The sequence below is a fragment of the Chiloscyllium punctatum genome, chromosome 15, assembly GCF_047496795.1.
Source record: "Chiloscyllium punctatum isolate Juve2018m chromosome 15, sChiPun1.3, whole genome shotgun sequence".
Taxonomy (NCBI): Eukaryota; Metazoa; Chordata; class Chondrichthyes; order Orectolobiformes; family Hemiscylliidae; genus Chiloscyllium; species Chiloscyllium punctatum.
Window position 1 is genome coordinate 69,643,398 of NC_092753.1, and position 13,643 is coordinate 69,657,040.

Consider the following 13,643-nt stretch of genomic DNA (forward strand, 5'->3'; position numbering starts at 1 on the left):
GCCAATTCACCTGATCTGCACATCTTTGGACTGTGGGAGGAAACCAGAGCACCCGGAGGAAACCCACACAGACACGGGGAGAATGTGCAAACGCCACACAGTCAGTCGCCTGAGGCGGGAATTGAACCCAGGTTTCTGTGCCACTGTGCCGCCTAAATCTTCCTTCCTTTCTGAAACATACCTCAGCATGGATGTCACGATTTAGAGATGCCAGTGTTAGAGTAGGGTGCACAAAGTTAAAAATCACAAAATACCAGGTTCTTGTCCAGCTGGTTTATTTGGCAACACTAGCTTTCAGAGCACTGTTCTTTCATCAGGACCACCTGCTGAAGAAGCAGCGCTCCAAAAGGTAATGCTTCCAAATAAACCTGTTGGACTATAACCTGGTGTTGTGTGATTTTTAACTTTCAGCATAGAGCAATTGAATATCATCAACTGTCCTACCTTTTAGTCTTCCCAGCCAGGCTACTAGGGTCAGCTCTATCCCTATGCCTAAATACTCACCTTTATTTAACTCCAAGTTTTCAGTGTGGGGCTTGTTTCTTATTCTCCAACTGAATTTGAAATTTTATCATGTTATGATGCCTCTTCCCAAGAGGATCCTTTACTATGAGATCAGTCATTAATCCCACCTCATTACACAATATCAAACTCAGAATAGTCTGCTCCCTGGTTGTCATTTGGAGGATGATGTTGTGGAACCAATCTCTATTACATTTAATGAGCTCTCCTTCGAGGCTACCCTTGCTAATTTGATTAATTTAACTCTACCTAATCCAGTTTACCCTGACATCAGGGAAACAATACACCATGCAGGATTCTCGACTAATGTATGGAGAAAAACTGGAGGGGTTCACCTGATATTTACTAGATTTTAGAAGAATTGGGAGCGGAGGGAATGAATCTTCAAGAAATCTATAAAATCCAAACAGGACAAACTTAGAAATGATGCTCCCAATGCATAGGACTCCAAAACCAACAGTCAGATTCTAAAGACTGAAACAAGAAGAATTTTTTTTTCCCCCACCTGGACTGATAAACCCTTGGAATTCTCAGCAACAGAAAGTGGTTGAATCCAAAACAGAGTTAGATTTAGTTCTCAGGGCTAAAGGACTCAAAGGTTATGTGGAAAGCCTAAGTATAAGGTACTGGGTTGGTTGATCAAACATGATCATATTGAACAGCAAAACAGGCTCAGGGGCCTGCTCCTAATTTCTATGTTTTTATCTTCCAACTACATGTCTACTCTATTGTTCCCTTCTTTGTGGTGCCTCACCTATTGTTGTGGACTGCACATTTTTCAATGGATTCCTTCCTCTCACACTGTATGTAGCATGTTCTTCATTTATGAGGAAAATTCCCACTGATAAAAAGGAAGATGGTGTTTGCTACAATCCCTATCCCATAATACAGTACTTTATGTTGCTTTCTCTGTTACACAGCAAAGAGTTTGCTTGAGTTACATTCCTTCAGTAAAAATGGAAGTTTTGAATGCAAAAGTAAAATACTATTTGGCTCCAACCATAATGAATACACCCATACATGAATAATTTTAACATTATCATTTGTTTAAAAATGTGTTCTCATCCATGTTAGAAAATGCATATTAATTTAAGGCAAGTATATAAATCTAAGTTTTCTAATATCACAGATTTTGAATCCCACAGTAACTGTTTTACTGTTTAGAATTAATTTAATACATAATTTATTTCTTTATTTATTTCCAGAAGAACACACATATGAAAGAAGTACATCTATTTCATTTTTTACAATGATTCGTTCAGGGTGTAAATTATGTGGCAAGTAATGTGCTATTGTCATCTCCCAGGCATCTACAAATGCCACATTGATGCCTGTGAACATCTTTCTCATCAGGATATCAAGCTGGTAGGAGTACCAGTCACTGTTATACAGACTGACATCTCCTGGAAGGGCCTGCACATTGGCAGTCTTCAATACAACCACTGTATCTGGACTCCTCCCTTGTAACTGCAAAATTGACCTGCGGATATTCTGTAGTCTTCGGATGTAAACTTCCACTGGAAAAGTGCTAAAATGAGACCATAAGGTGATAGCTATGACCGTGCCCTTTCCTCCTTTAATTTCATCCAGTTCATTTGCAATGTAGTGTAGGTCCTGGCTTGAAACAGTGTTGAATCGGATTGGCGGGCCATGGGGATGATATTCTACCAGGATATTGTGTTCCAAATCCACAGCAAGGTGAGGGCCTATGTTTTTTGGATTGTGAAGATCAAATATCTTGAGACCTAAAACAGAATAAAATTGTTTAAAATGCAATGCCACAATATTGTCGATGTTAATAGGTCTAAAATAGGAAGGATATATAATTTCAAAAGAGACCACCCAAATGCAGCAAGATTTAAGCATGCTCATGCCATGTATTAGAGACAGAATTGTAATGTGATATCTTACAACAAGCACAGACCAGCTGACAAATAATCATACACCAATATCCCACTAGTTTACTTCAATCTGTTAATCACTTATTCTTCTTTTACATACAGGACATTGGTGAGGTCACGTCTGGAATACCATGTTCAACTCTGGTTTACATGTTACAGGAAAGATGTTGTGAAAGATTTACAAGGATGTTGCCAGGTCTGTAGGGTCAGAACTTTAGGAGAGTCTAAATAAGCTGGGGCTACAGTTCCTGGAGCATCGGCGGCTGAGAGGTGATCTGAGAGAAGTTTATAATATTATGAGGAGCATGGATAGGGTGAATACTCTGTCTTTTCCCCAGTGTAGGAGAGTGCAAAAGTAGAGGGCATAGGTTTAAGGTGAGAGGGGAAATATTTAAATGGGACCTATATTTTCACACAGAGGGTGGTGTATGTATGGAATAAACTGCCAGAGGAGGTATTGGAGGCGTGAACCATTACAAAATTTAAAAGGCATTTGGATGAGTCTATGAACAGGAAGGACTTGGAGGGATATGGGCCAAATGCTAGCAAATGGGACCAGGTTAATGTAGAATATCTGATTAGCATGGACAAGTTTGATTGAAGAGGCTGTTTCCATGCTGTACATCTCTATGACTACGTTTATTCATCTTAAACTGATGCACAAAACTAGACCAGCCCGACTGCTGTCCTAGTCGCAACGCACTGCCAATGCTAGCTCAGTTGTCTGGACAGCTGCTTTGTACTGAAAAAAGTGTTGCTGGAAAAGTGCAGCAGGAATGATTCCTGAAGAACGGCTTATTCCCAAAACGTCGATTCTCCTGCTTCTTGGATGCTGCCTGACCTGCTGCGCTTTTCCAGCAATACATTTTTCAGCTCTGATCTCCTGCATCTGCAGTCCTCACTTTCTCCTAGCTGCTTTGTACTACAGAGAGATGCTAGAAGCATGGATTCTATCCCTGAGAAAAGCAGCAATTGCTGGATAAGCTCAGCAGAGAGAAATCATGGTTAACATTTTGGATTAAGTGACTCTTCTCAGAACAATTCCTGCACTGGCTGAGGTGACCATGAGGGCTCTCTTTCTCGATCTCTCCCTTTGCCTGAGGCATGGCGGTGATTTAACCTCAGGGTCACCAGGTGTCTCTCTGTAATGAGAGAGCAACCCTATCGTCCTGTAGGACTGCAATTATCTTACTTAGTATTAGTTAGGCACAGTGGACTATGAAATTCAATTGCCTCATTCCTGATGAAGGGCTTATGACCAAAAACATTGATTCTCCTGTTCCTCAGATGCTGCATGACTGGCTGTGCTTTCCCAGCACCACACTCTCGACTAAGAAATTCAATGTTACTGATGTCATCTGAAACATTTTCTATCAGTTGATCACAGTGGACAAAGACTATCTCCTTTCCTGCAACTAACACTAAATTTCTTCTCCACACCTTAATTCCTTTAGTCCCTGTTTGTTCATCTATTTGCCTTGCTGCTCCTACTATTTTGTTTTGTATTCCACTTCTTACACTTTTTTGTTATTTCTATTTCAATCCATCTTCTAAACAATCATCTTCCTGCTTTCCTTTCCTTTCATCTTGGATAATGCGATATTTATGAAAGAAATGAACATGCTGAATCATTTTAAAACCCCAGGCAGTACAACAAAATGGCTGACAACATCAAATGGATCAGATGTTGATGCCTGGTCCAATCAGGGAGAGGACAATACTGGATGGGGAAGGGAAATAGTATCCCAAGAGCTACAGCAACTCATCTCATTGAGGGAAATTAGAAGCTTGAGCTGGGAGGAGAGACATTGCACAGAATGAGACTGAGGATTCACGGTTTTCACTTAGGGACAGAACAAACTTCTGGCCCTATCGAGATGAATCAGAACAATCACTACAATTGCTTCAGACATGGGGACCCACTACAAAAGATTTACAGGTAAAAACAGAAGCTCAGGTCTGTTATTGGAAAGAAGGGAGGTTGAAGCTAGGTCTGGAACCTAGAAACATGGCGAAGAAGCAGTGAGGTGGCAAACTCTGGGATACTGAGCTGTAGAATCGTCAGAAGTGTAACCATGAATGAAACGGTCAGAAATGGTCAGAAACATTTTTAACTGAATAACTAGATTGATCATACCACTGTCTGTTCAGTGCACCACACACCCTTAAGGAATCCATAACAGTTAGGATGCAGGTTGAACATTCACATATGAGACCCACCTGCCAAAGATGCCAATCTCTCTCAGTCACTTGTCAGAGTCTCCACATCTCCAGTTATTCTTCAATCTCAAATGCATTAGCCTACACGCAATGCTAGATAATCATTGTTGATTTAACCTCGATGCCACAGCATAAGAACATATACAGCAAAACAGAACTAAAGCAGCAATCCCTAAAGCCTGCAGGAGAGATGGTGCTTCACATTGTGGGGCAGGCTCCAACCATACTCTGGCATAAATAGCATCACAGAGAACACTGGGAGATGTCAGGATGATACTGCCTTGTGCCCATTCCCACTTCCCAATAACCCTTGCACTGCTACTTGGCATGAAATGCAAGATGCAGATAGTAGGATTATGGAGATCTTGCTTTCCATCTAATCTCACCCCAATTCCTCTGCCCCAATTGTTGGCTTTCAGATATTAAAGAACAGAAACCCAGAGAATAGACCAGGAGTAGGCCAATCAGCTCCACCATTCATTCTGACGGTGGCTGATCATCCATCTCAGTAACCTCTTCTCACCTTTCCCCATGTTCTTTGATCCCTTTGGCTCCAAGTGCTACATTCAACTCCTTCTCGAAATCACATGACACTTTAGCCTCAACTGCTTCCTGTGGTAGGGAATTCCACAGGCTCACCATTCCCCAGATGAAGAAATATTTCATCTCCATCCTAAATGGTCTACCCACAGTCTCAGACTGTGACCTCTGGTTCTCGATTCCAACACAACACCTTTCCTGCATCTATCCTGTATAGTCTAGTTAAAATTTTAAAAGATTTCTAGGAGATACACCTCATTGTTCTAAACTCCAGTGAATATCAGAGACCGCACGGTGGCTCACTGGTTAGCACTGCTGCTTCTCAGCACCAGGATCTCAGGTTCAATTCCTCTGTTCTACTACACAACTTAAGGTCCTACCATTCACCATGAAACTCCTACCTTGATTTGACTTTCCAACAGACAAAACCTTTCACTTATCTAGATTAAACTTCATTTGCCATTTCTTGACCCACTTCCCCAGCTGATCAAGGTCCTGCTAATAAACTCCCTCACGGACATTTTAATGTCATCAGCAAACTTACTAATCATGCCTTGTCCATTCTCATCCAAATCATTGATCTAGATAACAAGCAACAATGGACCCAGTACTGACCCCTGACACACTGCACTAGCCATAGGCCTCCAGTCCAACAAGCATCCTTCCACTATTACCCTTTGCTTCCTACAATCAAGCCAATTGTGTATCCAATTTGTCAGCTCATCCTGGATTCCATGCGACCTAACCTTCCAGAGCAGCCTACCATGTGGAACTTTATCAAAGCCCTTACTGAAATCCATATTGACTCCATCTACTGCCCTTACCTTGTCAACCTCCTGGTCACTTCAAAGAACTCGGACAAATTTGTGAGGCATGATCTCCCACTCTCAAATTCATGCTGACTACTCCTAACCAAACTTTGTTTTACCAAATGCATTTATATCTTATCCTTCAAGATCTGTGGTGAGTAAGTTACTTGAGAAGATTCTAAGATTACTGGTCCATAATTCCCAGTGTTTTCTTTGCAGCCTTCTTGAATAATGGCAGAACATTCGCTACCCTCCAGTCTTCCAGGAACTCATCCATGGCTAGCAATGATGCAAAAAAATCAGCCAGGTCCGCCACAATTTTTTCTCTCATCTCTTGCAGCGTTCTTGCATATATCTGGTCAGGACCAGGAGATTGATCCACCTTCATACATTCTAATACATCAACACCTGCTCTAGTGTGATATGGGCTGTCCCCAAGATATCACCACTAACTTTCCCAGGTCTTCATGTCTTTCTCTGTAGTAAACACCGTCTCATCAACATACTGTATAATTACAACATGACTTCCATGCCCCTCTACTCAAATCATTGCACTATGAAGACCACTATCAATTGCAATTTTACTGCCTACTGCACCTGCATACTTACCCTCAGCAACTAGTACAGGAGGACACCCAATTCCTTTGCTCTTATGACAGCCAGGTCACATTGCACATCCCCTGCGCCCCCCCAAATTATGGCCATTCAGATAACATGCCTTCATGTTTTTTCTCCCAAAGTGGATAACCTCACATTTATTCATAATATACTGCATCTACCACACATTTGCCCATTCCTTCAGCTTGTCCAAATCAAAGTGAAGCATCTCCGCATCCTCCTCAAAACTCACCTTCCTAATCAGCTTTGGGTCATTGCCATCTTGGCGATATTGCATTTAGTTCCCTCATCTGTGAGCAATTGGATCCTAGCACTGATCCCTGCAGTACCCCACTGTCGGTCATTGGAAAAAGTCCCACTTATTCCTACTGTTTGTTTCCTGCTGCCGTCCAGTTGCTATCTATCTCAATCGACTATCCCTAATCTAATATGTGTTTTCATTTTACATGCTAATCTCTTGACAAAAACCTTCTGAAAGTCTAAATAAAACACATCATCTGGCTGCACTTCATGAACTCTAAAGGTTTATCCTCAAAAAAATCCTGAAAGATTGGTCAAAAATGCCTCCTTTTCATGCTGACTCTTTTGGATCATGTCACAGCTTTCCATAGGCTCAACAATTAAATCTTTTTTAATGGTATTAAGCTGATTGGTCTACAATACCCAGATTTCTCTCTGCCTCCTTTCTTAAATTAGAGGGTAACTGATGTAACGCCCCCCCCCCCAAATCTGTAGGAACTGTTCCAGAGTCTACAGAAAATGGAAAATGCCCATCAGTGCAGTTGTTGTCAGGCCTTGGGGATTTATCGGTCTTCAATTACTCCAAAATCATTTCCCTATATATACTGATTTACTTCAATTTCTCCCTCACACTAAACCCTGCTTTCTCCAACATTTCTGATGTTACTTTTGATGATCCTTTATGAACACAGAACCAAAGTACTATTTTATTCTCCATTATAAATTCCTATCTATGGGACCTACATTTGTCTCCAATCTTTTTTCTCTTCACCTCTAGAAACTGTCTGCTCAATGACAGAAGTTAACAGTGCACTGTTGATGAAGAAGCATCATTATTTGATTCAGCACTTGCAGTAACGAGTGTAAATATTGGCATTCTAGATGCTAGCATAGAATCAAGAAAGGCACATGGTGAATTAATAAGGGTCAGCAGACTGCAGTCAAACCACAGAGTAAAAATTACCTCATCTGCTAGCTCACCAGGGTGTGAGGCCAATATGTTCTAGACTCAAAAAACTTTAACTCTGTTTCTCTCTCCACAAATGTTGCCAGACCAACTGAGTTTCTCCAGCATTTTTAGGTGTTTAAGATTTCCAGCATCCACAGTATTCTCTTTTTATTTGACAGATCATAGAACATAGAACAATACAGTGCAGAACAGGCCCTTCGGCCTTCAATGTTGCGCTGACCTGTAAACTATTCTCAGCTCGTCCCCCTACACTATCCCATCATCATCCATGTACTTATCCAAGAATTGTTTAAAGCTCCCTAATGTGGCTGAGTTCATTACATTGGCAGGTAGGGCATTCCACACCCTTACCACTGAGTAAAGAACCTGCCTCTGACATCAGTCAGAAATCTATCACCCCTCAATTTGTACGTGTACCCCCTCGTACAAGCTGACGTCATCATCCTAGGAAAAAGACTTACACTATCTACCCTCTCAAACCCTCTGGTCATCTTGTGTGTCTATCAAATCCCCTCAGCCTCCTCCTTTCCAATGAGAACAGACCCAAGTCTCAGTCTTTCCTCATAAGACCTTCCCTCCAGACCAGGCAACATCCTGGTAAGTTTCCTCTGCACCTTTTCCAATGCTTCCACATCCTTCCAGAAATATGGTGACCAGAACTGTACACAATATTCCAAGTGTGGCCGCACTAGAGTTTTGAATAGTTGCAGCATGATATTGCAGAACTCAATCCCTCTACCAATGAAACCTAACACACTGTATTGCCTTCTTAACAGCACTATCAACCTCGGTGGCAATTTTCAGGGATCTATGTACACGGATTCAGAGATCCTTCTGGACATCCACACTAGCAAGAATCTTTCCATTGACCCAGTACTTTGCCTTCCTGTTATACCTCCCAAAGTGCATAACCTCATATTTAGCTGCATTGAACTCCATTTGCCACCTCTCAGCCCAATTCCACAGTTTATCCAAGTCCCCCTGAAACCTGTAACATTCTTCCAAACTGTCCACGACTCCACTGACTTTAATGTCATCTGCAAATTTACAAATGCATCCACCTATGCCTGCGTCTAAGTCATTTATAAAAATGACAAACAGCAATAGTCCCAAAACCGTTGTGGCAAACCACTAGTAACCGGAATCCAGGCTGAATATTCTCCATCAACCACCACACACTGCCTTTTTTCAGAAAGCCAGTTTCTAATCCAAACTGCTGAATCACCCTCAATCCCATGCCTCTACATTTTCTCCATCAGCCTACCCTGTAGAACCTTACCAAAAGCTTTACTGAAGTCCATGTATGCCATGTCAACTGCCCTACCTTCATCTACATGCTTGGTCACCTTCTCAAAAAACTCAATGAGGTTTGTGAGACACGACCTGTCTTTGACGAAACCATGTTGACTATTTGAAATCAAGTTGTTGCTTGCTAGAAGATCATAAATCTTATTTCTTATAATCCTTTCCTACAACAGAAGTAAGGCTCAGTGATCTAAAATTACCTGGGTCATCTCTACTGCCTTTCTTGAAAAAGGGCACAACATTTGCAACCTTCCAGTCCTCTGGTACCTAAACCTATAGACAATGATGACTCAAATATCAAAGCCAAAGGCTCTGCTATTCCCTCCCTAGCTTCCCAGAGAATTCTCGGACAAATCCCATTCAGCCCAGGGGAGTTGTCTACTTTCATTCCTTCTAGAATTGATAACACTTGTTCGTAACTACCCTCGATCCTTTCTAGTCTAATATCTCGTACATCATTCTTCTCCTCTACAATATTCTCCTTTTCCGGAGTGAAAGCCGATGAGAAATGTTCGTTTAGCACCTCTCAGATCTCCACAGGGTCCATACTCAACTTCCCACTTCTGTCTTTGACTGGCCCTATTATTCTCCTTTATTCTATTTGCTAAAGACTACTAGTGTCCTCTCTTTGCTCCTCTTAACACTCTCTTTAAATCCTTCCTAGCTGATCTGTAACGATCCATCGCCTCATCTGAACCATCTTGCCTCAACAACACATAAGCTTCCTTCTTCTGCTTAACAAGAGATGCAATTTCTGTAGTAAACCATGGATACCTTACCTGATCACTTCCTACCTGACAGGGACATACCTATCAAGGACACGCAATATCTGTTCCTTAAACCAGCTCCCACATTTCCATTGTCTGCATCCCCTGCATTTTGCTACCCCATTCTATGTGTCCTAATTTTTGCCTAATCATATTATATTTGTCCTTGCCCCATCAATAACTCTTGACCTGTGGCATGTACCTACCCTTTCCATTACTAAACTCAACGTAACTGAATTATGGTCACTCACTCCAAAGTGCTCACCTACAACTAAATCAAACACCTGGCCTGGTTCACTATCCAAGTACCAGATCCAGTTGTGGCCTTCCCTCTTGTCAGCCCTTCGACATACTGTGTCAGGGAACCCTCCTGTACACATTGGACAAAAACTGGTCCATCCAACATACTAGAGCTATAACATTTCCAAATCAATGTTGGGGAAGTTAAAGTTCCCCATAATGACCACCCTGTTCCTTTCACTCCTGTCCAGAATAATTTTGCCAATCCGCTCTTCCACCTCCCTGGAACTCTGCCAAGGCCTATAAAAAACTCCAAGCAGTGTGACCTCTCCTCTCCTGTTTCTAACCTCACCCCACACTACCTCAGTAGACGAGTCCTCATCAAAAGTTCTTTCAGCCACTATTAAAATAACCTTGACTAATAAGGCCACACTTCCCCCTCTTTTACAGCCTTGCCTGTTCTTAAATAAAAGATCAAAACCTTAGAACCTGCAACATCCACTCCTGACCCTGTTCTATCCATGTCTCCAAAATGGCCACAACATCAAAGTCCCAAGTACCTATCCATGCTGCAAGCTCACCTACCTTATTTCAGAAACTTCTGACGTTGAAGTAGACACACTTCAAACCAGCTTGCTGTCTACCAGCACATTCCTGCGACCATGAAATCCTGTCTCTGTCCTCCCTACTCTCATCATGGCTAGTCTATGATTAAACCTCATATATCCACCTTTGTTTCATACCCCTTAACATCTTTGAGATTGAAAAGTATTTGCCAGGCAGTTTCAAACATAATTAGACTAGAATTGATTGCTATTTGTTTCAAACTATATCCCTACTTAGCATGAAGAAAAGTCTCAATTTCATTCTGAAAGGTCTGTGATTTTGAACGGAAGTGGTAAGCTTAACCAGCAAGTATCTTATGCCTCTAACACAGAACTCAAACTGAAACTGCTATTTTTACATGGAAAAAGTGGATGATTAAAATGTGTAATATTTGAAAGTAAATGACGACAAATGTGTGTCAAGAATGGATCTAGTTCAGTAGTTTACTGAGCTGTTTTCTGGAAAATAATATAATAGCTGAGGATGGTGGAAAGTACAAAAAAAAATTAAGTTAGAACACTAGAAGCTTAGTGGCAGACAGCAAGTGCAGAACATCCGGGCATATATTGAAATCTCATCCAAATATGGGATGAAGTAGATATGCCAGCACAGGTTAAGTCCCTACCAAAGAAAACACAGTGTTGTCACTTCCCATGAGGGGGAAATTTAGGAAGAACATATTGTGGATTGTATTCAAAGTCTGCTCCTTCTACTGGAGTTCTTGACTGAGCTCGACAAGACGAACTGTACCTCATAATCACAGTCAATGTTGAGACATGCTAAGACTTTCATAGATTTTAGAAAAACAAATCATTCCACAGAAGAACACACCATGGACTTTAAATGGCCAATATGTTCTTTTTCAGGAATGATTCCCAGAATACTCCAAGCTTTGATTCTTTAAGTCAGTGTTTTAGATACTTAAAACATGCCTTCCTACCCTCTGGTATTAAACCTCTTCAGATGTCCACTGAGTTAAGCCTTTCACCCAATACAAAGTACCTTTGTTTTACCCATGTTTGAAATAAAAAAATTATCTACATTGAAAAACATTTGCCAATTTTAACATTGCATGAGGGGTCTGGCTCCAACCTGGCAGAGACATTATATTGAACGTGGAGCTGATTATTTGCAGCATGAGAGAGGGGGGCAGCGTCATGACACCTTTTGCAGGATCCAGCATGATGTAATGTCTGGTGACTGTTGTCTCAGTTTCAAGATCAATCACAAGCTAAAGTACCCAATGTTTCAATGCTGCAACTGAAGCTCAGGCCCACAGTGCTGTCATGTAAATCCAAAACTGGTATAACCTTCCACAAAACATACTCATTACATCCTTACTACCACCCTTTTAGCAAGGCATGACATGTGTTGTGAAGGAACTATTCAGAAGCAAAGCACACTGTCACTTTGAGACCTTGGGTCTTCCAAAGTAGTGACACAAACAACATTATAAAGCCCAGTTTCAGTGTCTGTGACTGACTGATAACAGTATGACACTCATTCTGAAACACTGCCAATACAAGCTGATATAGTTAAAATGCACAGAATTAAGATAATCTCAGAGGACCTCAGCTTGACCTTCAAATTGAAAATGTACACTTTTCCACTTGTACTGGTTTGTACTGAAGGATGTTTGGAAATATGCACACTCAGTCTATAGCATTCACCTTTAACTAACAGATGATACTGGAGGAGTGTCAGAAAGATATTTCCTATCTTCATTCGAGATGAACAGAAACAATAGCCTCAATGTATGGAGCCCCGACCCAGACAGCTGGTATTTGGTGCCCCAAGCCAGTACATGGTTTCCCCATTCTGGTCCACTGCTCAGATGTCCAACCTCAATCATGATGCACAATCCAGGTCTTCTCACTGCTAATACAGGCATGAAAACCAACAAAATATTCCAGGGAGACAAAACTGAAGATTAAGAGGTTACCTTGTTCTCTTTGCCTTGCCACTGTGACCACTCCTCACTCCCCTAACTTTCTGATTAATGAGGGTCCTGAGCACAGACCTTAACTTCACTGAGTCTGTCAATATTTCTCTGGGTGAGTGAGTAATGGTGGGTGGGGTGGTGCTGGAAATTCTTAGCTTTGTTAACAAATACTTTGTTTGGGTAAGTGTTATTGCAAGCACTTTCCCAGCTCCTACCACCAGGGAAATCCTTGAAATCCTGAGGCAATAAAGAAAGGGTCATAGATGGATCATTGCAACAGGGAAATGGCCATGCCCTTTGATCAAAGGACAAAGAAATCAATCAGAACTTACGTGCAGAGAACATCTTCAAATAAAATTGCTGGGGAGGTGCTGGTGTTAGACTGGTGTGGACAAGGTCAGAAGTCACATGACACCAGGTTATAGTCCAGATTTGTTTGAAATCACAAGCTTTCAGAGCACTGATTCTTCACCAGGTGGAGTGGAGGGACAGGAAGCGCACAGGCACCATTGTACGACCCTTTGATCTCTCTGCCTATGCGCTTCTCTTCATTCACCCTGACAAAGCAGCAGTGCTCTGAAAGCTTGTGATCTCAAATAAATCTGTTGAACTATAACCTGGAGTCATGTGACTTCTGACCTCAAATAAAATACTCAAAGATAGAAGATGTTATGTTTGCAATACATATTTTTAAACATTTCATACTGAGTGGATCAGAAAGGTATAACAGCAGACCAAAACAATTTCCCAAGAGGATTTTGATCTTTTTGATCAGTTCACCTGCATTTTTATTGGATGGTGCATCACTTTAGATATTTTTCCTAAATCTTGAGGTATTTTCTAATTGCTTTCCTTATTTAGATATATGCTTTAGCCAATTATGTATAAATGTCATGTACATTTAATCCATGAAACATCCTACAAACGACGGATCACAAGATCAGGGTGGAGAAAGAGAACGAG

General features: G+C 41.3%; 1 protein-coding gene across 1 annotated transcript in view; it reads right to left on the bottom strand.

Annotated features, from left to right (window-relative positions):
- Positions 1-1,688: 1,688 nt before the first annotated feature.
- Positions 1,689-13,643, bottom strand: part of LOC140486362 (NXPE family member 3-like) — a 44,945-nt gene continuing 32,990 nt past the window's right edge. The window contains exon 6 of the mRNA XM_072585396.1: positions 1,689-2,267. Coding sequence (XP_072441497.1) covers positions 1,714-2,267 — 554 coding nt within the window. The 3' untranslated portion in view covers positions 1,689-1,713. The remainder of the gene's footprint in view (positions 2,268-13,643) is intronic.